Source organism: Poecilia reticulata, chromosome 5 (genome assembly GCF_904066995.2).
Source record: "Poecilia reticulata chromosome 5, P_reticulata-male-v2, whole genome shotgun sequence".
NCBI lineage: Eukaryota > Metazoa > Chordata > Actinopteri > Cyprinodontiformes > Poeciliidae > Poecilia > Poecilia reticulata.
The window spans coordinates 25,861,720-25,889,167 of NC_088834.1; the positions used below are offsets into that span (position 1 = coordinate 25,861,720).

At 40.0% G+C, this 27,448-nt stretch overlaps 1 protein-coding gene across 2 annotated transcripts in view; it reads right to left on the reverse strand.

Annotated features, from left to right (window-relative positions):
* The window catches only part of tafa4b (TAFA chemokine like family member 4b), a 69,938-nt gene that overhangs the window by 37,641 nt on the left and 4,849 nt on the right, over window positions 1-27,448 (reverse strand). For both annotated transcript variants that reach the window (XM_008409569.3, XM_081607366.1), the window contains exons 2-3: window positions 15,974-16,117; window positions 14,435-14,550 (exon numbers count right to left, since the gene is read on the reverse strand). In XM_008409569.3, coding sequence (XP_008407791.1) covers window positions 14,435-14,549 — 115 coding nt within the window. In that variant the 5' untranslated portion in view covers window position 14,550; window positions 15,974-16,117. The remainder of the gene's footprint in view (window positions 1-14,434; window positions 14,551-15,973; window positions 16,118-27,448) is intronic.

Consider the following 27,448-nt stretch of genomic DNA (forward strand, 5'->3'; position numbering starts at 1 on the left):
GCAATAATATCTCATAAATGACAAAAAAACCTGTAATCTTCAGCTCATTCAGTATAAAGTACTTCACAGAAGTTTTTTGGCATCATTCCTCCCTCCTCATTTCATGTAGTTCCTGTAAACAATATAATAAATTCCACCCAGTAGAATGAATTTACCAGTTCCATTAATTGATCCGTCATATGTCTATATCTACCTGTCTTTCATATTTTATTGATGTATTATTATTATTATTATTATTATTATTATTATTATTATTATTATTATTATTATTATTATTATTATTATTATTACCAGCATGAATGCTTTTTGTTTGTTTGTGTTTTTTTAGCTGCTCTACACACTGATAATATCGTTCATATCACCATTTTCGCTCACACACTCTCATGCACACACGGTTAATAATACTCGCAATATCATGTGTTTTCTTTTCTTTGTTAGTTTTGTGATTTTATCTTCCTTTCACTAATGCAACGTATTGGACCATGTATTTTCAATGTTGATATTAAATAAAAGTAAAAAAAAAAAAGAAAGAAAAATCATAATGACAACAAATATTACCAAACTCACCCTACTCTAAAGTTTACACAAGCATTCAATCATAAATCCCGACAGAGAAACGGCCAAAAACGCTGGAAAAGGTTGGTCAACAAATATTGTTTCCATCTATTATTGAGACGTCTTTAAGCGAGCAGCAGCCTAACGGGAACAGGAGCTGCAGCAGCGTGAACCTGGAAATCCTTCAGAAATGATGTGCAAATAGACTTCTGTTCAATATTAATGTTTGGAACTAGATAGTGTAGGTGTTAAAGTTATGTTTTATTCAGCGAATTAACCAGTCGACGTCCCCGGGGGAAAGACTTTTATGCCTGGTGTTTGCGTTTACTGTTGGGTAAAATATTTAGTGAATCTAATCTTTGCTTAAGGCTCCAGAATGGTTCGCGGCCGCCTTATCTTCCCTCGCAAAGCTTGTTGTGCTCTCCTAAGAGTTTCGGGCGAGAACAGCAAACCCTTCTGGTGACATTACCAGCTACCTATAAGCCTCTTTACACCGCTGGAAAAACCTTGCTTATACTGTACCGTAAGCCCAGATTCCATTTATGTACGTGACTTTACACAGACTCTGAAACTTTTCACGCCCGGCTGAGTGCGCCGTGCACAGAAAGTGCGTCCGAACACACACACACACACGCACACACACCGTCAAGGGTTCTATTTCTGCAGGCCGTGGCCCCTCTCATCCTTTCTGATTTAAAGTTTGTTTGTTCTTCTCTCCAGAGAGCCCCATCAATGATCCCTGGCTCACCGAGGGCGCCCCCCTCCTACCCCGCTCCACCGTCATCCCTCCACTTTCATTTCCCTCACTTCTCTGTCTCAGACTCTCCTGAGGCTGGAGCAGCTGCCAGATTACCACACACACACTCGTGCAAACATAAAGCCTCCATCCACTGATAAAAATTAAAATAAAAAAAAAGAACACAACTTCAGAAGACAACAACTACGACTGCATTAATAGTAGGTGCAGTTTTTTTTAAAAAAAGCTCAGCGTAACAATATAAAAGTTCAAGCCTAAATCAAGCACAATCAGCTCCCCTTGTTTAATCTTAGTTACTCCCAGAATTAAAATTTCATTTCCCTGCTTTTGCAGAACTTTAGCCGGCTGAAGCCACTCAGTCTGACGGTCCCCCACATCTGAGAGAGAAACGCAGCCTGTTAGTGAGGAACAAAGAAGAGCAAAGACAGAGTCAAGCAGGTGGAGGAAGGAGGTGCCATGGCCAGCAGACAGAACAAAGAGAAGCTCATCTTTGGCTGCAGTAATGAGGTCAGAAGGCGCTCCGGTCTCCTCTAATGACTGCCTGCATCAGACCTGGGATGAAGCTGTTTGTATTTTTTGAAGGGATAGTAATGAATCTTAAAATTTGGGCTCTGTTTAAAGGTTTATTGAGCTAATGCAGTAGGATAAATAAGTGTTAAATACATCAATTTACAACTCTGGAAAATATGAACAGACCACTGCACTGAACCCCATTGAAAGCCTCCTGGTTATTCCACCAAATATTGATTTCTGATAAAACATTAGTGTTGTTGTTTCTAAATGAGTATGAACTTGTTTTCCTTGCATTAGCTGAGGTCTGAAAGCATTGCATCTTTGTTGTTATTTTGACCGTTTCTAATTTTCTGCAAATAAATACTAAATTTCTCCTTGGAATTTGGGAGACATGCAGAATAAAAGAACAACATTCGTTTTACTCAAAAAATTTTAAATGCTTTCTCAGTTGTTTCCAGAGCTGCATATACAATGGTGCTGTTAACATGGAATATGAGACAAAAATGTCCTTAAATGAAGTTATATGTGATTAAAATTGTTTGTTACAAGGAATAAGTAATAAACATGCAAAGTCTTGGTTTCTAAAAAAAATTAAAAATGGTAGAAAACGGTCAGCATTTGGAAACTGACCCTGCCGTCTATCAGTGCAACTGTATGTAAGCTAACTTTAGCATTTAATAAGTAGGATTATCTCAAAAACAAGACAGGAAGTTGTTATTCGTGCATCTATTTCTCCAAAATGTATTGACTGCTGTAACTCATCATTCACCTGCCTAAGCAAACCATTACTGGGTTTTCTACATGTTGTGTAGATCGCTGCTGCCAGACATCTTACCATACCTTCACAGTTTTTATCTCACATCAAACCGCCACTCGTCCAGCTGTACTGGCTGCTCATTATGCTTCGCCGTCTTGGTTCTCACTCTTAGGACGGCCAAGCAAACATTTGAGAACTTTTAAATCTATACCTCCTTAACAAACTCAGACGATATGACCAAGACCTGCTGGTTGTGTCACTTATGAAGCTAAAACCTAATTGTGACCAATCACAGAGAATCAACAGGTACAATTCTTCCTCAAAAGAAATCAGCAACTCGCTAAAAACCACTAGTCTCTACGTCCACTTACTGTGCAAGACTCCACTGATGAAGAAAAACAAGTTTCAGCTCATTTGAGAACTGCTGTGGGACATTTGGACGCATCAATAAATACTCTGAGACGATAAAAGCTGATTATTATTTACACTTGAAGTTGAGAAGTGGTGTAGCGTCAATAATTTTCTACAAAACGCAATCATTTTCTTTGGAAGAATTTAAAGATTGGCCAAAGTCACTTTGGTCTTGGCCATTCCTCCACTAAACATCAGTCTCATCCTGAAGGATGAACTATCCATCCATCCATCCATCCATCCATCCATCCATCCATCCATCCATCCATCCATCCATCCATCCATCCATCCATCCATCCATCCATCCATCCATCCATCCATCCATCCATCCATCCATCCATCCATCCATCCATCCATCCATCCATCCATCCATCCATTTTCTTTACACCCTTGTCCCTCAGTGGGGTCGGGAGGTGCTGGTGCCCATCTCCAGCTAACATTCCAGGCGAGAGGCGGGGTCACCCTGGACAGGTCGCCAGTCTGTCGCAGGGCAACACAGAGACACACAAGACACACAACCATGCATACACACATTCACACCTAGGGACAATTTGGAGAGGCCAGTTAACCTGACAGTCATGTTTTTGGACTGTGGGAGGAAACCAGAGTACCCGGCGAAAACCCACGCATGCACAGGGAGAACATGCAAACTCCATGCAGAAAGACCAGGGCCGGGAATCGAACCCAGAACCTGCTGCAAGGTAACAGCTCTACCAACTGCACCACTGTGCAGTCCCAGGATGAACTAATAAAGATTAATATTATATGAAGTCACTAAAGAAGGTTGTTGATTTGGTAAGACATTTACTGCTTATAACCTTTAGACAAAACCCCGTTTTCAGCTGAAAAAAGCTGCTTCTTTCAAACTTGAGAGCAGATGGATAAAACCATGACCTTTTTTTTTTATTCCTGCATCTTTTTTATATATATAAAGTCTGCCCACAGTTTGCACCCTAATTAAAATCACAACAAAGCATAAATTAATGCTAATGAGGTAAATGCAGGCAGGTGTAAGATATGAAAACTACCCACATACCTCTTTATAGAAAAAAGGATTTCCGCTACTTATAGGACAACAGCAAGAAGAGAGAAAGTGTGTGTGTGCGCGTGTGTGTGTGTTAAGAAGTACAGACGCAGTTTAATGAAAATAAAAATAAAAAAAACACTCCAAGGTTCTCTTCAAGCAAATACTTAACAAAGCTGTGCTTCATGGCCAGTTTTTAAAAAAACAAGATCAATTTGTTTCACGTTGCCAACATTTTCCACATTGTGGATCAGTAGCACTACATGAAGAATGCTTTTCCACTGAAGCAAATTTTCTGCCTTGTAAAATAGCTAGTGATAAAATGAAGCTTGAAATATATGTACTCAGTGATTCTTGAGAATAGGGACAAAACAGGTCCTATGGATGAAGCACAAAATTTGAATAAAATATACACAAAATATAATTTTTTTAAATATCTGACTAAACCAACCTGGGTCTTGTGAGCACAACAATGTATATTTTCCTGGTATTTGCTGAATATTTTTTTATTTTAAACATTGTAGTCGGTGGATGATGCCTGTAAAATCCCTTGTCCAGGAGCAGAACTCAACACATTATAATAGTTTAAAATAATTAAAGAAATACTAAAATTATATATTATGACAATTAAGTATAAGTAGTCATATAAATAATTATAAAAGTATCAATAAATTGAATTAAAAATCATTCTTATATATTTTCCAACTCCATTGAAATTTGTCCCTAGTTTTTGTCAACACCGTCAGAAATGAAAAGAATGTAAAAAAAAATCAGGCATTATTAGGGGGCACCAGAACGTCTGAGGACCCCATGACCACTTATTTTCTCTTCCTTTGCTGAGAGGGCTTGTTAGCTCTGGTTAGCTTATGTTATTCTTTAGTTTTTCCTCTTTTTATTCCTAAATTGTTTGTCACAACCATGATGTGTCAACACCATAACTGACAATTTACACAACTTTGATGAAATTGTGTGAAATAAAAGCTTGATTTTAGTATAATGTAAAGATTTCATGGACTTGATGAGCTATAATATGACCTTCAGAATAACATCATATAAATTGAGGTAGTTTGGCATTTCGTCAACTCCGTCAGATGTCAACTCCATCAGAGTTTTTGTGACTCTTTCAGTGAAATTGTTGTCAAATCTCACTTAAATGTGCAATTAATTCATTTTAATGTATTTTACATAAATTGCATTACTTCACATGTACCAAGTTTTTCATTTTACTCACTAGTTTGTCACCACCTTCAGTTCTGTGTCAACTCCGTCAGTTGGACTTTTTGTTTTTTTTTGTTTTAAATAATATTTATTTTGTTTCTTGAGAAGCATTTGTCTATAAAATGAGTAAAAATATCACTAATAGGGTCATTAAAAATTATTTTATATTTATTTTTGTCAGATGGTGATGACAAAGTTCTGGGTCAGGTCGATTAAAAATGTAATTAAAAAAAAAAATGTTGCAACTGGGAGCCTGCACCTTAGTATCTTTACATTTCCAAAACCTTATTTGTCATATATGCATACATAAGGTTGAGAAATAACAAAAAAAAATTATGGGAAAATTAAAGAAATCACTAAAAGAAAGCACTGCTGTTGTTTGTTTTTTGTTGTTTTTTTTTGCTCCTTCCAGTGAAAATAACTGTTGCAAGAATTTAACCTGCAACTCGTACAGAAGGCATAGCTGTAGCAAAGACACAGTGTGTTTGGGTTAGCAGTGGTCAAAGTTATTTTGAGCTTTATATGAAAGTACTGGCCAACATTCATGATCAGAAAATAATCTGTATATATGTGAGGAAGCTCAACAGCTACAGCGATCCTAAGCTGAGATAAACTCATGTAGATGAAAGCGTGTTGCTTTCTCTTCAGTATGTCGGATTCTTACTGAAGAATCCTCATTACAATATTTGGCAGCTGGTGTTTTGTCAGAATAAAATTTAAAGGCTTCGTTGCAAAAAAAAAAAAAAAAGATGGTATGTGTAGCCTGTAGCTTTTACTGTTTACCGTAATTTATACCCAGGGGTGAAAGTAGTTTTAAATTCTTGAGGGTTCTATGATATATACACACACACAAAATGTATTTCCCTCAGCCCATTGGCTGTAATGTTGACACGTTGAGATGCCGTGAGATCTAAATTCTGATCTCACGGGGTAACAGTGATGGGGTAACAGGTCCAGAAGGGAACAGGCATCTTTCCCAGGCCAGACTAGACACATAGACCATCTTCATCAGTTCATTTTAAATCCTGCATCGTATTCAAAAACAATCTAATTGTTATTAATAATAATGTCACCAAAAGCTGCTAATGCTGCTCATCTGATGGAGACATAAGAGAGAAGCTACTATTCTTTTAAAAACAGATATAAACATTTGTTTACCAGTTGGTTTAATAGTTAAAATACAAGAAAAGTGAAAAACCAACAGACTCATAACCAGTTTACAGGAAAGCATAGAATTGGACTCATTTATCTCCTTCCCCGCTATCCGCAATATGGGCTGCTGACACTGTGCTGCTGTTGGTGTTGAGCTCTCAGTTACACAGAAAAAGCTGGAAGACATTACATTCTGTCTATTGTTTACATTGCTGCACCGTACAGAACAAATGTGTTCGAGTGGTTCGTTTACAACCCATCAAAATATGGAGCGACAGCATCATTTCTTTAGGATCACCCTTTTTTCTATTTTTATGCTAACGTGTAAAATTATTGAACCAAAATTATTTCTTTGTAGCTCTTCTCCAAGCAAGTAAAATTTATTGTCACAATTTACAACAGCAGCAGCAGCAGCAGCAAATGTTTGTAAGTTACATTTAATTTTACTTTTAAGATATTTTTAAGTCAAGTATGATTAAAAATTTTAAATGATGAAAAATCCAACTTAAATTAATGGTTTTAATATAAAATGGCCAATCTAAACTTAATATTTAACCATTAAAATCCCTGTTTTAATCCCTAGCCTCCTGAAATATACCCTTGTCCGTCATGGCGCCTCGAATGATTAAGTGATGGAGTTGCAAACGGTTAATAGTTTGAGTCATGCAGAACTGATTTGACCGTTTCCATAGCAACGATCAGAAGCAAAATACTCCCCCAGAACTACAGTGAGATCATTGTAGCTATGACCTCATCTATGACATAGATCAAAAAACATCTGAGGTTATGAATGCTTGGGTCTCAAAACAGGAGGTTATATCCAAGCATCTCTTTGATTGTTAGCAGTGTGTTGGACAAATATTTTGACAATGGAGAAGATCGCATTCACCACCATGTTTTTTCCGATTACCTTTGGTGCAGGATATTTGGTCACCAAATTAGTGAGGAAACTTTGTAACAAGCTACTTCCTGGGGTGACGTTTGACACAAGTAGCTACAGGGATGATTGAGCGATTTCTCAAATCTCAAAGAAGAAACTTCCCCGGCTGGGAAAGTTTGCCTCTATTGTCTTCTCTGACGATATAGGCATTAGAAGACCAGACCCAACAAGAGAGATCTGTCCTAGGGAACGATTTCTCTAATCTGAAAAGGAGACCGTTGAGTCTAAAGCTCAACCTCTGCTCTGACGAAAATGGAATTAGAAGACTGGACCTGAACCTGAAGAGACCACTGTCCAGGTAATGATTTTTCCAATCATCCCTAGCAATAAACATGAATACAGAGACATGGATATGGATGGATATGTTAATGAACAGTGAAAAACTTGCGTAAAGTGTAAGGGAGTTGTAATTACAACTGTCCATCCATTTCATCCATCCATTTTCTTCCTCTTGGGTCGGGTCGTGGAGGTAGCAGCTTACGAAGGGAGGTCCAGACTTCCCTCTCGACAGCCACTTATTCCATGTCCTCTGGGGGAATCCCAAGGCGTTCCTAGGCCAACAAGGAGACATAGTCCCTCCAGCGTGTCCTGGGTCTTCCCCGGGCTCTCCTCCCGGTGAGACGTGCCCAAAACACCTCACCAGGGAGGCGTCCAGGAGTTATTCTGACCAGATGCCTGAGCTACCTCAACTGGCTCCTCTTGACATGAAGGAGCAGTGGCTCTACTCTGAGTCCCTCCAAGATGATCGAGCTTCTCAACCTATTTCTAAGGGAGTGCCCAGCCACCCTACGGAGAAAACCCATTTTGGCTCTTGGGACGTGGAATGTCACCTCTCTGGTGGGGAAGGAGCCGGAGCTGGTGTGTGAGATTGAGAGGTTTCGGCTAGAAATAGTCGGTTCTACCTCGACGCTTGGCTCCGGTTCTGGAACCAGTCTTCTTGAGAAGATTACCCACCCTTCTTGGAGTCCTTGGAGGGGGTTTTAATTTAATAATAATTAGATTATTATTTAATCTAATTATTATATTAAATTATATAACAATTAAATTATATCATTATATAATACAATTATTATTTAATAATAATAAATATTATTATAAACATAATAAATAATAATATTACTATTTATTATTATAAATAATATTATTATTTATAAGAATATAAATAACATTTATATTATTTATATATTGTTATATATAAATAATATATATTTATAATAAACACACTGATTGTGTTTTTAATCATAAAAAATGTTTTTTTTATAATTAAAAAAACACTTGATTGTTTTTTAATCACAATAGTACTATTAGTACTAGTACTACAGGTTTGCTCCTTACAGACAAACTTGTAGCTGAACAAATACAGCTACAAGTTTTCACTTCTGTGCTCATGAGCACAAAAGCAACAATCTTGTTTGTAATAAAAAGGATTACCTGCATCTCTTCCTCCTCCAACTACTCTGCCCTTTGACCCTCTGAATGCACTATAGCTCACTGATGAACATGTGAATACGCTCTTTCAGCACCAGAATGCCAGAAAAGCTCAAAGTCCTGGTGGTGTTTTCCCCCTTTGCCTAAACTGGGCAGCATCTTCTCCCACACAAGAACCATCAGTAGCGGCGTCCCTCAGGGCTGTGTTCTCTCCCCACACCTATCCTCTCTGTAAATAAACGCCTGCACCTTGGTGGACCCATCTGTGAAACGACTGAAATTTGAAGAAGTCATTGGTCTGAACCAGGATGATAAGGAGTCTGAATACGGACAGGAAGCGAATCGGCACCATCTGGAGTTAAACTCACTCAAGACAGCGGAGGTGACGGTGTGCTCCCTCCACGCTCTGCCGCCTCACCATTTTGAAAATACTGTGGATCATTTCCATTTCCTAGAAACCATCCTATCTCAGGACCTAAGATCATCCTCACACACACACAGAGCTCAGACTCTGTCCTGAGTTCATCCGTCGCTGTGAGGTTTGGCCCATCTGGAACAAGCAACAACAACAACAAAAAAACGGGCAGGTCCATACTTCAACAATCAATCAGGTTTGGAGCGAGGGTCATCAGCGCTGACCTTCCCTCCACCCAGGACTTGTGCAGGCAGGTGTAGGGTCAGGAAAAGAGGGCAGCTAGCATCTCAGCATGTCCCACTCGTCCTGGACACACGCTGGTTAGACTTTTACCTCCAGGTCAACAATGCAGACTGCAATTTGTAATAAAAACAATCGGCAGAGAGAGACGGCGTCTTCCCCTGCGAGCTAAACACAGTGAACACCTTAAAGTTAGCTACTCTATTGTGAAACAAAATGAGCATATTTGCAGTCACACAACCTGTTTTTTCAATATATGCAATATAGCATATTAACGTATATGTATTTGTGTTCCTGTTCATTCGTCAATAATCCGTTGGGGAGTTGTTGCCACCATGGACGGCACAAGCAGCAGGTGTTACTGTATGTTTAGGAAGAAATTACTTTTATTTTTTCAAAGTACCATTTAATTTTTCCTTGGAAGCCTTGACATTTTCTTCTGAAAACAATTTGAAAAGTACATTTTGTATTCATTCAGGTTACCATTATCGTCTTTGCATTACATTTGGGCATGTCTGTGTTGAAGGTAATCCCTCAGGGAATGGGAGAAGTCTTCCAGCTAGGAAAAAACCCGATGTTAGTGAGAGGAACCAAGAAGAACCAATAAACAAAATGCTCGGGCTCCATGATGAGCCTCCACAGCTTTACCTTCCGTATCAACGTCCTGCTGATTCCCTCCCCTCATCTACAAAAAGATTTATGTGTTAAACATTCAGCTCCCAGCTCTATACACAAATATACACAAACTAACAGTGTGTCGAACGGCTCGGTGTTGCCTTTAAAGCATTCTGTTATGGCCGTATCGGTGTAATAGAGCCCTACACGGCGAGATGAAAAGTCTTCTGAAGCATGGCTAAATGCTTCTATTCCTGCAGCAGGCGGTGGGGGCGTAACAATAGCCGAGCGTTCAGACTGCCTCGAACTGATGGGTTAGTCAGGCGACTGATGTATTCTGACAGACACAGACAAGCAGGAGAATTGTACAATTTATCAAAAAGGCTATGTCTCTCCCTCTGTCAGTTCCTGACAGGCATGTCTGCGGCTGAGAAAGGGCAGGTATCAAGCAACTCCGTTTGAGGTCGTGAAATCCGGATCTGGGAGGCGATGCGGTCTACGTCTCAGCGGGAACGCTCGGAGCGGTTTCAAAGGAGCGAGATTTCAAGAATCGCTTGTGCCGTCTAACACGTCAAACTCGCTGCTAAGTCAACCCGCTGTTGCTACAAATCGGCTTTCCTCGACTTGTCATCCTTTTTGTTTTCACTCAGCGTCTTTGAGCCCTCAGACCTTTCACTTGCCTGCTCCATTTACTCCTCACCTGAACACCGGCACGGCCCATCAATCCTCCTGACACGATCGGTGTTTTACAGGCCTGCATTAGGCCTCCCTCGCAGTTTCTGTTCATTTTCATTACAGGTTGCAGGTAGCGACGAGGGTTGTATACAGCAACCCTCGTCGCTGGTAAAATGGGATCACTTGACCGGGTTGTTTGTGCTTTTATTTTTCACAAAAAGTCTTGTGGCTTTCCGAACTTGCAGGTGGAATGCGACACATAGATGAAAGCGTTACTCCAAAGCTAGCTAGAATATGACGTCAAATGATAACTCTAGAAGCTGAAGGAGCAACTTTTCCAGGGAACCAAGTTGGATTAAGGACCATAAGAGAGGGTTGAGCATTCGTCAAGCGAGTCGTTCCTGTGCTGATATCCTGCTGATGACCCACTTTCACTTTTCTGGTAATGGAACCAGGTTTTTATTGAAATCAAATTGAAAAGAACGCATCAAGTCATGAACTCTGACAGGTCCTCAAGGAGTTTGGATGAGAAACACGCCCACAGCATCACAGAACCCCTACCGTGCGTAACAGTACGGTAGGGGCTTTGACTCGCATCAGATCCACCTGGAGTGTTTATTGAAGAAAAACTCAAATCTTTTCAAACAGTTCCAGTAAAAGTCCCAGTAGAGTTTAGAAAACTTCACCGATGGGTTGACAGCGAAGGCTTTTTCTTTCTCTCCTTTCATTTCTCATGTAGAGCCGATCTAAAAGTTCACACCACCACGCCTGCGCACACACAATCATGAATACTGACAATTTAGAGAAATCGATTAAGCTAGCTGTCATGTTTTTGGACTGTGCAGTGAAGTGTCAACACATGTAGTTTAGAGAACAAACCCACGACGTTTTTATTGCAAGGCAACAGTTTCATCCCCATCTACACAGAGACACAGAAATACATTTATTACTAATAAAATATCTCCATAAAGCTCACAAACGCAAACATTTAAAGTATAAATAGTAAAATAAATGCTTCAGAGAGATTTATTGTATAGGAAGTTGTATGGGGTTAGCTTATGCTAATAAATATAGCAGTGCTAAAAAGTGTCAATGTTGTTGTTTGCTCTGAATTTCTCCACTTCTCCTTTTTCTCCCTTGCTTCTCTAAGATGGTTGTTGCTTCATATTTCATTCATCAGTCTTTGTTTATGGAGGAGTTTTCATACACAGCGAAGGCAACACAAAGCGCTTCAGTTCGTCTTCTGCAAAGTTCTGTTCTGTTTCGGTGCCTTTAAAGCCACGCTAACGCTAATAAACGTCATTTATTTTGCGTGTGTGTGTGCGAAACGTTTCTCTTTAGTTTGACGCAGAAGAGAAAAGAAAGAACGAGAAGGCAGGTTGCACTCACTTTGTTCACCACCTGCCAAATTCTTCAATGTTAATGAGGAGCAGGAACATTTTACAATGAAAACATGTAAAAAAAAAAATTATATTCTCACTGTTGATTTGTTTCATTGGTTGAATTCATTTATCAAATAGATTAGCACTACAATAAGTAGATGAAATTAAGATGAAAGAAATGTGACGTACATGCATCATTTGGGGCATTTTTTGACCTACAGAGCCACCATGTGGCAGACAGAGGTACGACACCCACATTGATCACGCAGGTCCCACTGATGAACCGACAAAACAGCGACAGAAGTGGCTAAATCCCCTGAATATGTATCCTGGTAGCAATAACATTCGCCCAATTATTTTTCAACCTCAAACTGCATTATGCGTGGATTATTGATATTCACAGCCGACAGGTCTCAAGCCGCCGCCAATTAGAGTAAACCGTCAAATAATAATAATAATAAAAAAGAGCATCAGTCCGTTTGTGCGCCAGATATCTTGTTTCTCGGCGAGTGTGAAATGAGAAGGGAGCCAGGCGATGATGCTGACCTTCACAATCCACAGAGCCTGTAATTAGTCGTGTCCCTGCCGTAAGCAGGCTGCCTTCTCTCTTCACTTAAAAGGAAAACTAATACAATCACTCGCCAAAAAAGACTGGATGCTGGTAGCATTTCTTTTGCGCATAAAGGTCACCCTGCACAACACAAATAGCGAGAGCGGAGAAATCGAGGGATAATTAAGGAAACTGTTGTAATTAAGAGCCAGGAAGACGAGACTTGGGAGGTTTCAGCAAGCTTGGTGGGTGTGACTCAGCAAGAAACCGTCCCCGCAGTCATCCTCTCAGAGAGAATGGAGGGAAAAAATAGGTTTGGCCTTTATGACCTGTATTATTAATTCAGTCAAGTTTTGATTGTTTTAGACTGAAGAGTCTCAAACAAATGTGTGACCTTTTCACATTTGTCACATTATGAACTACAATGCACATTATGCAGCAATGTGCAGTCCAGCAGTTGCAGATTCTCCCACCTGAATCTCTGCATCTCCTCCAGAGTCGCTGTCAGTGTATGTGCTGGGCTGCCGTCTCGCTGCAGGTCTGCAGATGTGCCACAAACTCTTCATTTCTAGACCGCACATTGAACAAGCCCCAATGAAATGTTGGAAACTCTGGGTGTGGTTTTACAACTTAAGCCTGCTTTAAACTTCTTCAGCGTTCCCTCCGACCTGTCTGCTGCGTTTATTGGTCTTATGGTATCGATTCTCTGACAGATTATCTGTACTTATCATGACGTTAAATGGATAACCCTGACCGACTTTTTCAAGAGACTTGTCTTGGGAAAAAAGAGAGACTTCAGTCAGAGGCTTCTTCAAATTCACTGTAATACAGACTGCTACAGACTGCAACAGATGCCAACGATCTACAATATCTATTTGAATAATTTAAAATTAATATGAGGTAAACATTGAATTTCCCTTTGGGATCAATAAAGTATGTTTGAATTTAAATTTGAAATGACTTTGAAAGACTATTTGATTATTTGATCTATTGAGGCTATCAGAGAATCCACATGTATGTAATCCTCTTTAGATGTGGAAAACAGTGAGCCAGTGTTATTGTCATATATCCATGTTTGTAGGTGCAGAAGCAGACTTCATTGGTGTTCACTTGCGTCCTCTCTAAGCTTCTTTCTCTCTGCTCCTCCTCCTTCTTTCCCTTTAAGCCCTTCCCTCGTTCCTTTTTCTCTACTCCTGCGTGTGGCTCAGTCAGAACAAATCCTAGTAAAACATATTGAAGTTTGTCGTTCCGCTGAGACGCAACGTGACAAACGTTCAACATTCATACTCTTTTAAAGGCGTCACATAAGCAGGCCAACGTAAACTTTAATGTTTACAACTTACGATAATTGCATAATAAACACCGCAGGGCCTCAGCTCCTCGTGAGAGACATTAAAGTTTACGGCAGCGCTGAGGCAGCGAGAGTCCTCGAGAGCAGCGTCGCCTCTGAAACGCTGCGCGTCTGCACTGTAAATAGATGAGATCGCACCCAAACGGATGTGTTTGTGTTGACAGTTTCTGACAGCTTAAGTGCTATGTAGGATCTGTGAAGGCTGTATCACTCAAACAGAAGTATTTTCTTTGCAACCACGCCAAGCACAAGTCCTCGTCTGGGTTACGTTGTTGTCAGAGCGAAATAAAGAGTAAAAACGTCTCACACACACACACACACACACCCTCCGCCATGACGCAGGCCTGGTCTGCGTCAGGCTCGGCGAACACGTGTTACACCTCTGAAATGACAGTGTAATTAACCTCTCACGGTGGTGGCAAGGGGGGATTCTGAGCAAGACCCCGTGTACCTGTTGGTCCCCGATGATTACGGCTGCCGGCGGACACGGGGTCAACCCAGAGCATCACCAAGGCAACGAGGAAGGCCACCTGCCAAGGCCAAGCTGACCTTCCCCTCAGCTTCATCCTGAGAGAGAGAGAGGAGGGACAGGGGGGCAAAGAGGGAGAAAGCAGAGGAGGAGACGTTCAGGAAGAGGCTGGAAAACAACCAACAAATGCAACTTTCTGAACAAACAGTGGAGGAGGTGAGCTGCTAAAGGTCAAAGGAAGAAAAACACAACCTTAAAAAACAGACGTGACCCGAGGAAACTGGTTTTTCTAGCTCGCAGAAGTACAGTCGTATTTCTGTGTACACCTGAAGCATCAGCGGCAGCATTTCTTTGTGGGTTTTTTTTCAAATCATGTTTCTGCTAACATTTTTGTTAAATCTACAATGATATTGTAGAAAAGAAAAATGTCATTATCAGTCATTATGAGGCAAAACCAGTAAAGCCATTCAGCCAAGTCAGGCAAACATTTTATGTTAATGAGTATTAATCAATATTTGAAGATAATAAATGAAAATATCATCAGTGAGTTTTCAGTGAATTTTGCTTGTTATGTCATGTCCTAAATTAATATTTTAATCAAAAGAAAAAAATACTATCCTGAAACTCCCTGGACCTTTTTGGATTTTGTCATCTTAAAACTGCAAACCTAAATGTATTTTACTCTGTTGATCTGTCAATAGACTGACAGGTCAACAGATTGTTGAGTAGTGCATGAAAGTAGAAGGAAACATATCCTTCTAGTTTTAATAGTAGGTCACGTATGTACAGCCTGAAAACACATCTCTTCTCCTTCAACACCAGCTAAAGAGAAAAGGTAAAGGAAGAACATTTAAGTATTGTGGGGTTATTTTTATTATTATTCATGCTACTAGCTTTTGCAATCTTTATGAATTTTATATTAGTTTTATTATTTTTTACTAAACTTAATTTTATTTTATATTTTCTACCTGGGGTTGTTGCAAATGTGCTACATAAATAAACTTTAACTTCACTTGAGCAAACAAAAATTCAAAAAGCTAGGTTTGCATTTAAAGTTGTTCTTAATTTGGTTTGTCACATAAAATCATAATAAAACACATGCGGGAGGGTGTGAGTAGCGCCTACGCAAACTGATTGACAGCGCTAAGACCCTCCTCCTGACTCTGATTGGTTGTCTATGACCAAACTTTGTATTTCTCATTAAATTGTCATGACATCGTGACAGTTTAACAACTATGTTAAAAAAAAATCTTTTTTTTTAAGTAAAAGTTGCATCAGGTTTGTAGACATGATGCAACAAATTGTGATGGGCGTTAAAATGATTGCAGTTCGCTGCATGTACAAATCAAATGTTATTCCAAAAGTACAGGTGATTAAGTTTGGGTTAAACCAACCTGTCAAACATGAATTCTTATTATTCTTTTTTTAACTTAGCTCAAGTTTATTTTTAATGTCATTTTTGCAGACGAGTCACTAAGCAGAGACAAACCCGATCAAGAAGAACACGCATCAGAGCCTCACCTCTGTTGTCTGTCTGTCTATCTGTCTGTCGTCTGTCTTCCACTGGCCAGGTCCTCACAGCGTGAAGCTCATGGCGGCGTTCACTTGCACCTCAAATCTCCTTCTCTTCCTCCTCCTCTTCCTCGTCTTAAACACAAGACGCCTCTGGAGGAAGGAAAGCACAAAGACACCCATCAGAGAGCACAGTCTGCCCTGGGGTTGGTCCATGGCCTTGCATGGAGGTCTACCCACACGTACACAGGCACCCCACAAATATGTATTCACACACACAGTTGTGTTTTCATCACTTGTGGGGACTTCACATTGACTTCCATTAAATTCTACAGCCTAACCCTTACCATAATCCTTACCCTAAACCTAACCATCACAGACCCAACCACTAACCCAAAAACAACAATTTCCCTCATGGGGACCAAGAAAATGTCCCCACAAGCAGCAGTGGTCCTCATAACCCCACATTGTAGACAGAAATAGGTTCCCATAAGGATATAAAAACATGGCATACACACGCGCACGCACGCACGCACGCACACACACACTCACACACACACAGGGCTGAAGATGTGAAGGCCTAGATTCTGTCAGATCCATTGTTTACAATGGGTTCACCTACCCCCAGGCTAAATGTGATCCCCACTCTAAACATCACACACAGCTCCCCCCCTCCACCCTTGTCCCGTCCAAACACTCACTGTCTGTCATGTGCGCACACACGCACTCACACGCACGCACACACACACACACACACGCACTCACACGCACGCACACGCACACACACGCATGCACACACACACACTCACACACGCACGCACGCACACGCACACACACACACACACACACACCACACACACACACACCACACACACCCTCTTTCGCAGATACACACACACATACATACGCAGATGGACACATAAAACAACATGCATAATAAACTAAAAGTCCAACTGATTTCCAAAATATGTGTACATAAAAGGAAAGCAGCAGAAGGGCCTATTAGCTGAAACATTTAACAGCTGATCAAATATGCCATAGAAACCAGTAATGACATACACACATACACACATGCTAAATTTGCACAGTATTTGCAAGGTAAATTCAAAGCCTGTCAGAGGACAGCAGGAGAGACTCTTCCTAATTACAACTGAGTGACAGTCTGTGATGCAAGTGTGCTATCACACACACACACACGCACACACACGCACACACACACACACACACACGCACACACACGCACACACACACACACACACACACGTGCACGCACAAGGTAAATTGCCATCCTGCAATAGTAGTGTGTCAACACGCCTCTCTTTGCAAAGGGGAAAGACTCTGCAGGCTTCAAGAAAAGACAACAGTCACATTAATAACAAAGTCTTCTCTATTCCTCAAACCTTCATTATTCATCAGATTTCATTCATATGCAACTCAGTCCACTAATATGCTGGGAAACTTCTCTGAAAGGACCACGATTCGCTTTCAAACATCGGTGTAGTGCCACTGCCCCCTAGTGAGGGGAGAGTGCAACAACGAGAACCACAGGTCTGCAAAGCAGGAACCAGAAATAAAGATGCAAACCAACAGAGCAATGAAATAATTATCTGAAAGAGCTTCAGTGAAGTTGGATCAAAAAGGAGAAAATGTTCATAATTTAGGCATAATTACAAAATATGACTCCTACATTCTTATAGAGCACACAACATCCACACATTCGCAGCTTGTGACGTTTGCGATCAGAGTTTAAACTTGTGTATTTGTGTGTAACAGTTTGAATTCGGTACAGTATGTGAAAGTATGCAAGGTGCATGCGCTCTGAGAAGTGATTAGGCATGCTGCATGGCTGCACAGAGGCCTATTTCTTATTCCCTTTTGAAAGGCTGAGTCAGGGCATGCATTTTTATCAGCTTTGTTCTGTGATACACTCATTAAAGGAGCACAGCCGTGCATGTGTGGGTGCGTGTGTGTGTCTGGATGTGGGTGTGTGTGCGCTGCTCGTTGGGAACAGGAGAGAGAAAATGTCCCGTCGTCGGAAGCAATATTGTAACCTTTGCAAAGTCTTCATCAAAACTCAAGAGAATGGCTTTGGACTGTTTTAAAAAATTTATTTTGTAAAAAAAGTAAACGTAGAGAACAATCAGGGCTTGTAGTCACGGAGATAAAACACGAAAATAAAAACCTGCCCAAGATATAAGTGGAGTAAAGCTGTCGGTTTGGACCTCCAAACCTGCGGGGACTGGTTAGATGTGCAAATATAACAGCGACATATTACATAAAAAAAAACCTTTCGATGTTTGATAGTTAAAATATAAAATGTAAATTAGTGGAGGGCAACGCTTTAGAAGTAGCTGAACGATTATACATGGTACAGTCACTCTATATGCAGAAGGACAAATAAGCTGCTAAAAGGTGTAACTAACGTATTAATTTAACACATTTGAACATATAATTTACTCACATCTCTTACCCACAAGCCAGTAGAGACTCCCTGGTGAAATAATTTTCAGCATTATGGAGAAATCGCTATGAAATTGTAATGAAATTGCTAGTAGCTTTGTGAGGAAAAATATTAATTTCCCTGGGCCAAATACCTGCCGGACATAAACACAAACATGAACTTTTTTGTTGTTGTTTTTTTAAGGAAAATAATAATCTTATCACTTAAAAAATGTTCTCAATGTAAAGAGACATTATCCTGCCACAACTAGTAAATAAAGGCTACTAAGAGCTTTAAAATCTATAAAAACCCTCTAAAAGGATAACTTATAAAGTCTAATAAATACCTACAGTTGGAAATTCATATGTTTTGTTAAAAGCACTTTGGGTGTTTTACAAGCATAAAAAACGTTTACAACAAGCAAACCCATCAGTTTTCAACCCAGCTTTTTGAAAAGCAAGAACTGACATCAAGCTAACACACATCATATTTCACTTTTTTAAAAATCTATTTTGTGTTTTTTTTAAACTACTTAATCGTTTGTCAAGCTAATTTGTAAATCTCATATCATTTGTTTTTATTGTATGCTATTACTCGTCTGAAAATAAACTGATATCATTTGATGTGACAAAGAAAACCATGTTGTTGGAACCATAACCAACACACCTTGTATCATTTGTATCATTCACAAATTGAACTCTTAACACACAGAAAACAGACAAAAACTCCAGGTTGCTTAAGTCTACATCTTCTTTAGCCAAAGTTATTAAACGCTTCCTCCCCCGCCCCCGACTAATGGACCGCTCTCCAAATCAGGACATTTTTGCAATTGGACCTCAACATCAACGCCAGGCCCGCAAAATTCGACATTACTGGCATCCCATACATCACTGTCTATAGAAACACTCTGCCAGCAATCATGTCACTTTTCTCCAGGCGTGTAATCAGAAATCAATGGACAGACAGCAGCTTATGCTGCTTTCGCTTCAGATTGGAAAAGTGCCCAACGTTCTTATTTTTATTGTGCAGCTCTGCTGCTGCATGAGCAATCAACTTTGCTTGTAGACACCGCTGCACTGCCGTATGTCAACGTCATGAAAATGTGTTGGCTTTCACTGAAATAATCTGAATTTACCGTTAAAAGGACATCAAGGTGAGTTTTATTAGATCCTCTAATCAACCAGGAAATGTAAGGTTAACCGAGCTGTGATATCTGATGTTAGTGGTAAAGCTTTGAATCTGAAACACAAGTTTGAATGTCTTTATGTTAAAGGAGGAGTGCTCACTTATTCTAGTAGGTCGAACACACACACACACACACACACGCACACGCACACACACACACACACACAAAAACCCTCACACACTCCAGCAAACTGCACAAACATGCTCAAGATTATCTGAGCACATCAAGTCTCACCCCATCTAAAATTATCCCTCCTGCTGCATCACCCTCTCCATCTCTTCTCGCTGCGCGTCTCAGAGGGCTGAGAGGCTGAGCCGTGTCATTTCTCCCAGTAATCACGCAGGACTGACACGCCGGCTCATTGGCATGCAACCAGGCAGATCTTACCTCCTCCACAAATACACATCCGCGTGCGCCCCGCGCCTCCCGCCCCACCGTCGCAAAACAGACGCACGCACGCACACAATTCGCTAAATTACTCTTGCGGATGCAGACTCTGACCTCATCTGCCGCATCAAGAAACAGGTTTGCTAAACAGTTTTCGTCTGTCGCCGGTGTCCTGCCCTGTTTGTCAGTCAGAGAGATGATATCATCTGTTAGGACAGGACAGGAAGTTTCATATCAGCAGAGCTGTTAGAGACAGGAAGCGCGTCGTTACTGGGTGACCTTTTGTGGCACATGGCTGTTGCTAATGTTTTCATTTAGTTTTAGGTTTAAAGCTTTTTTTTTTTTTTTTTGCCCACACAACACTGTAAAGCTGATCGACCCCCTGACCTGACAGACTGAGAGGCAGAATGTTTATGTGTGAGTAAGAAATACTGAAATTGTTCACGTTAAAGCATTCGCTTCTAATCTTTAATTGCAGAGAAACAAAACATTTCACTTATTTCCAACTCATTGGTAACACTGATGCACACACTCCAGCCTGCTAGTGTGTGTGAGGTAAGTCTGTAGTTAGTCAGATGAAGTTTTTCATAATCCTGTCCCATGTTGCTGATTGATTTCTTTATTTCATGTTCTTTCTTAGTCTTCAAAATGACACAAAATTGGGAAAAGCGCAACATTTTAAAATCATGGATCAACTTTAGCTGATCATTTTCACCTAAAAAAAGTGAAATTACAGAAAAGAACTTAAGAGTCCTGAAAAAAGATCAAGAGATTTTTAAGTTGGACCTAAAGTATGAGTTCTACTGTATTTACATGCTTTTAGTAAAAACGCCTAAAAATGTTTCATGGCTTTTGAGTTTGATTATTAAAGAAAAATAGAAAAAAGTGAAGAAAGCCAAAGAAAAATAACAAAATAGATGGTGAGAAGAGGAAAAAGTGCGCAACATAAACTCTGCTGCAAGTCATCAAATCTCCCTTATTGCTATCTCAGAACTATCTAGTTTTTTTTCTTTGTTTTTGTTTTTTTTTTACAAGTAGTCCTCCTTATGGTAGAGCCATTTTACAGCAAATGTGTTCTGCGTAGTAAAGCAAAATTTAAATCTGTTTTGGTGAAATAAAGCAGGACAAACTCCAGATTAAAAAAAAAAGAATCTCCGGTTCAATTACGGCGCCAAACAGAAGTGAAAATGTATAAGTCTGAAGGCCACACACGCGCTTCACAACAGTATCTTCCCCCGTGCTGATTTTTTCTTTGCCCAAACACAAACCAAGCAGACAAAGAAGAGGATAAAAAGAAGGAAAAAGAAATCCTATCAGTGTAAAACAAAGTGCGTCTCCCTAAGGCGGAAAGATATTGAAAATGAAACGGGCAAGAAGCACAAAGCTCAGTGGGATCTCATGTGAAGCGTTGCAGATTTCCACCGATATGCGCCGTATTAACATTCAGTCGGGGTGTGTAATGCCCACTCTCTCTCTCTCTCTCCCTCCCGAGCGAGGCAGCCATTACGGCATGTTGCTCCTCTGCTGTTTCTTTTGGGTCGCTGCGCTCGCGGAGCGGGTGCGTGCAATTATAGACACGCGCTAAATTGCACAGACGCAATCTTACAAACTGGGACGCCGCGGCACGGCTCCTCCGTTCACCCAGCCTTTCACTCCTCCACTCCTCGCTGGTGTTCGCGCTCTCCATTCTTCCAGATCTTCCTCTCCGCTTTACGGATGCGAAGATAAGTTGCAGCTTTCTCTGAGAGAGCAAGTTGGAAGATCAGTTAATTCCTTTGATTACTGAGGCAAAGGTGTGAAATCCCACAATGCCACTGGGCCTGTCTCTCTCTGCTGCTGTGTATATTCTAATAAAATCACCAGCTAATAAGTGAAATGGGCTGGCAGGTGAAAAATAAATAAAAAATGCTTGGAAGGAGAGAGTTGTGAGTGAATGTTTGAATTCGGGACCATTACCTGACTGTGGTATCGACTGCAGAGTTCAGAGAATGGCCTTGGCTCTAAGGTACCATTACAGCTCAATTGATCTGCCTGCACTTAAGTCTAAATCCAACCTTGTTGCACAAGCCATCGTTTCAGGATCCAGTGACCAAGACATGTGTGCATGTGTGTGTGCGCGTGTGTCTGTGTTTTAGCATTTCTCACCTTGTAAGTCCCATTTTTTTAACAAAAGCTATGTTATGGTGGAGCCCAAAGTCTTGGCTCCGTAAGAAGATGTGTCGTTTTGGGGTTAGGAGTTCGGTTTAGGGGCAAGGTGCTCATTGACTTTATGCTAGGTTTTATGGCAGCCACTTACTGGTTTAGTGTAAGTGGCTGTAAAAATGAATTGGAAATGAATGGTAGACAATGTAAAGTCCTTGTGAAGATAACAAGGCATGCTGTGTGTGTGTGTGTGTCTGCGTGTGTGTGTGTTTAGACAGAGAATCACTTTAAATAACGGGAGGTAAATCATAAATTCTTTGGAGTTTTTTCAAAGTTTCCATCCAATTCTCTCCTTATTTTCATAAACTAACTCCCATCTTTCTTCTTTTCTCAGCGCTGCATCTCTTTCTCTTCATTTTCCTTCAGCTTATTTCGGTTCGTCGAGGTGGAAGACCACAACGTTTGATGCATGTTTTATGATTTGAAGCAGGTGAACGCCGCTTCTGGGAGTCCGGACTCACTTCTTTAACAAGCAGCAACAACACAGCACACGGGGGCAGGTTCCTCGTTTTGTTACCCCAAACAAATTCTGAAAAGAAACTGGTGGGGGGGAAAAACATGTATCAAAACAAAAATTATTCAAGACCTACAAACACTGATCTGATAAGGACGACACAAGAAAAGCAACAACAACAAAAAAACAGCTGTCTGGAACCAAATAACTATAACATCAATAATCACTACAGAATCAGTCTAAGGTGCTTTTCATGCTCGTGTCATTCTAAGGTGGTAATGTTGCCAAGAAAGCTTTAAAATATGACAAAACCGTCATGAATCTCGAAGACTTTCCGTTCAGTACAGAATTATTTGACTAAAGTCTGATTGGCGTAAGAACTGGACATTTCTGAAAGGCCTTTAAATTTCAGACACTGCTTTGTGCCCCCCGTTCGCTCTGCCAGGTCATGCCAGCCTGGGAATCGTAGATCCCAATTGTGCTTTATGGCTATTTAAAACATCATCATTTTGCAAATAAGCACGTCGTTTTTTTTCAGCTTGTTCTATTGTTAGGGTTAAAAGGTGGAGAGGAAATTTCTTCTTTTACAAAACCAAAAACAAGTAGGGAAATTTATTAGGCTAATAAAGATTATCTAGAATATGCATTAGAAGGCCCAGTTTCTGCTTTCCGTCATCTGAAACCCCTCGACCAGCTCGGGTCGACATTTAACAGCGAAGCCCTCCTTGGCGCCGCTGACAGACAGCAGCGCAGTCCAAGCCCGTAAATCTGCTGCATTCTAATAAAGCATTAAAAGGCCATTAAAAGTCAGTGTCCCCGAGCGCCGGAAGATGGATGGAAAGGTGAAATGGAAACGAGACACTTTTAGATGACAGCGCACACCTGCTCGCAATTCACCGGCGTTCCCCGTTCCTTCCTCTCAAAAACAATCTGCCACATTTGTTCCTCTCTGTCTTTCTTCCTTTCTTTCTTTAGCTTCCAGTCTTTGCAGGCTGGAACTCACTTTTTACGTCTTAAACAAAAAAAAGGTAAAACATTTTGACCCGGAGTGAGTAAAACTCGCAGATTCACTTGGTTCTTTCTCTGCCCGCTTACTCGAGGCATCGTTCCTTTCGCGGTCCGGTTCTGTTTGTCTCCAGCTGGAAAGCGCAACACCGTGCAAATTTTAATGAGAAGTTTAAAAAAAGAGGAATATTTTAGGTAATTATCTTCCCCCTCTCAGCCTTTTTCCTCTTCGAATCTGTTCCTGTGACCGTTTCCGACAATATCTGCAATTTTCAAATTAGCATCCGGACCGTGATGAGGATAAAAAAACAAGCGCAAGTAGAGATGAATGAATCAGCACAAGGGGAGACAGAATAACCTGGCATGGTAATGAAGGATGCTTCTGCAGAGCCAGCAAATGTTTCCCCACAGAAATGCACCGATCAATCGGCCGGAGTTTGGACTCGACCAATTATTTTTTTTTCCCAGATTGAGAATGAGCTGGTTGAGCACTGAAAATCTTGAGCACTGAAAATCTGATGATCTCCTTTAATGCGATAAAAACTTACATCAGTTTATAAATGACTCAACCAGCAGCACCGCACACATTTTTAAATGACTAAATATCAAATAACTGAATGCTTTGGATGCACAAATGGGGCTACATTTGCAATTTTTTCATTTTCTGGAGGATTCAAAGCCTCCATTGGAGAATGTCTGGATCATTTGAGGCTCTCTTTTAATGATTATTGGTGAACGTGTGAATGAGGATGCGTGAGCAGCACTTTGTGCAAAGCTCCTCTGCTGTGAAGTCAACGTAACAGGCCGGGTGCTTGACAGACATAGAGACGGTGGAGAGCATCGGCCATTCATTTCATTCTGTTCTCAAATCAAGATCAATGAAAACTGAGGCACCTCAACATGAAGCCTGCAAACGCCGTATACAGAGCGGTTCCTTTGACCCAGATGAAGAAGTTCAGACCTGAACTCTGAGGCTGAGAGTCGGCTGCATTCGATTATATCTAAGTGGAGATAAAACGAAACAGCTGCTTCTCCTCTCTTACGATGCAAGTTTATGTTCATTTGTAGACATGCTCACCACAAAAACTCCAAATCTTACCAAGTATTCTTGTCTGGTTTCTAAAGCAAACACACTTGATGATATAGGAGATTGTTTTAAGTCACCAATTCCTTTAAGTTATATTTCCACCGGCAGATTATTTCACTTTTAACATGGGAAAAATGTCTTGTTATAATTTAAATAAGCTGCCAGTTAAACTATCACTTTATCATCAATACTAATGAATCATTGACTTATTATAAGCTCCTATAGCTCACTGAAAAATTCAAGTGCACTAAGATGTTTGAAACTAGAAACTAGACCAGAAATCCTTTGTAAGATTTTCTGTTTTTGCAGTGCACCAATCAGGTTTTTCCTAGATGATTCCAATTTCTGATTTTCTTTGAGGTTTAACACATTGTTTCTGATATATCTTTTTAAGGATTAAATCATAATGAAGAGATAAAAACATTTCAGGTGCTTTGACCAAGCAGATCTACCTAAAACAAAAGTTTGACAAAATTATCCCCATTTAGACATCAAAATGTAAATTCCCCAACCTTTATTTGCTTTTTTTGTTAAATTGCACCAAAGCACATGCTACTGCTTGATTCGTATTTTTTTTTTTGTTGTTTTTTTTTTAATAGAAACGGTGGAGTCTTTAAATTTTTTTTTAAGTATTTAATGAGTCACCAAACTCTGATTAGAGTGAAACAAAAGAGAAAATTGGCCCATTCCAGTCTCTGCCCAATCAGATGTGATTCTTTGGGGCGGGTGGGTATTTTCTTCCTTAATAACCAGCTAGATTTATTCCGCATATCTTTTCAATGGGGCAATTACAGTGCGAGTCAAATAAGAACGAGTTTGGGTAAATCAAAAGGCGAACATTAAAGAGAAAGCCAAAAACTCATAAATAAAAGCGATGGCAACAGCAAGCAGGGCAGCGAGAATCAGGAGGTAGACAAGAAAAAAAAAGACAGAAGTCAGGAGAATAGAGAGAGAGAGAGAGCCGAGAAGAGAGAGGAAGCTTGATCAATTGTTCATTTTACAAAGTCACTGAGACGTGTCAGCAGTGTCAATAAGTGAATTAATTTGTCTGTGAGTCTGCGGAGCATGACACCATCACTCTGCTCCCCTCAGACAAGCAGGGCCTCTAACCCTCTGTCACGCGCTCACAAAAGCAATTCCAAACAGGGATTATGCACAAATATCCCAAACAGATCTGTTGACACTTAATGGGTTTCACACAATTATACCGGCTGTGCAGGTTCTAATCCAAAATGTCATGATTTTCTTTATTTGGCGAGGTAGAAGGGGGCGGGGGGTCCTCAAATAATATGAAAGTGGATGTAAAGTGTGTATGTGATTATTTATGGTAAATAATAATGACTGAAATGTGATCTTGTACAGTATGTGGTAGAAAACATCACAGATTTATTTATTTATTTTTAATAATTTTGTGCTTCAGATCAACCTTTGTGCAACCTTTGTCAGAATGCACCAATCTACTGACCGGAGAACAGAAGCAGACGATTTTTCTTTTACCGGCTCCGATCCAAACACTGAAAAGTTACGAATTCAGCCGATTTCAGTCAACAAACAATTTAGCTAATGACGTTTAGCTTAGTGTGTTTTGCTTTGAATTTATTTGTTAACCTGTCAGGATAGCAAATTTTGCTGGACGATAAATTGTCCCAGAAGTTATCGCGATAAACGATACAAAACCATTTTCACGTAATATAGTGGTAATGGCATAAAAATGCAAGAACACATTGTTAAAGGTCAATAAACGTTAAATCTTAAACATTTAAAAGTGGACCTGGTACACATTTAAAATATCCAAAATAAACAAAACAGGAACAACAAATAAAATTAATAGTGAAGTCTCGGGACAAATGAAATTGTCCTTGAAAAAAAGGTCAAGTTGAGACCAAAACACCAGACGACTTTTATAATCCAGATTTTAGAAGAAAGAGAAAAATGATAAATCATGCAAATAGAAGTTATTGAGTTTGCTTTCATTTATCAAGTGATTCATTGATTTATTGTTTATTGTGACAGGCTTAGTTATTGTATCTAAGTGTGTGTGTGTGACGCTGATACAGTACGATTACCGTTCAATATGACGTCTGCTACCTACCAAAAAAAATCTGTCAAACAATCTGCATACATTTTTTTTACTCTTTTTTGTGTGTTATACTTTTTAGTATTAAAAATTTCTCAGTCACTCCAAAGTAAGCATCAGCATGTCAAACCTAAAAGAAAAATAGAAATCGGTATCAGCCAGCAAAAGCCTGATTGGTGCATCTTTAAGTTTGTTGAAAATGAATTAACTTTCATTAAAAAGAAATTAAAATTGAAAGGTGCAGAAGATTCTTAATGTTAGCTAACAAAAAAAGCATGTTTGGGATTGGAGATGAAATCAGATCTCATTTAGTCACGGGGAAATTACGAAACAAGTTGCATCAATAGCCAACCAGGCTTGATCTTCCTGAGTGACAGCACTGAGCATCCAACCAATGAGGGGAAAATGTCGAGCAAAACAGAAACAAAACAGTGGGTGTACGGAACAGTTCACATTCAGTATTTTTTATTTTTTTTATTTTTTTTTTTCACAAAGTATGTGCAGCAACAAAATGGAGAAGCCTTGCAATGCAAAAGTGCTTTCCTCCATCACGATGAAATCACATTTTAAGCAATTCAACCTGCACTTTATATGGTCAACTAAAGCTAATTGTTTAATTAAAAAGTTACACTGTATTTAGTTTTTG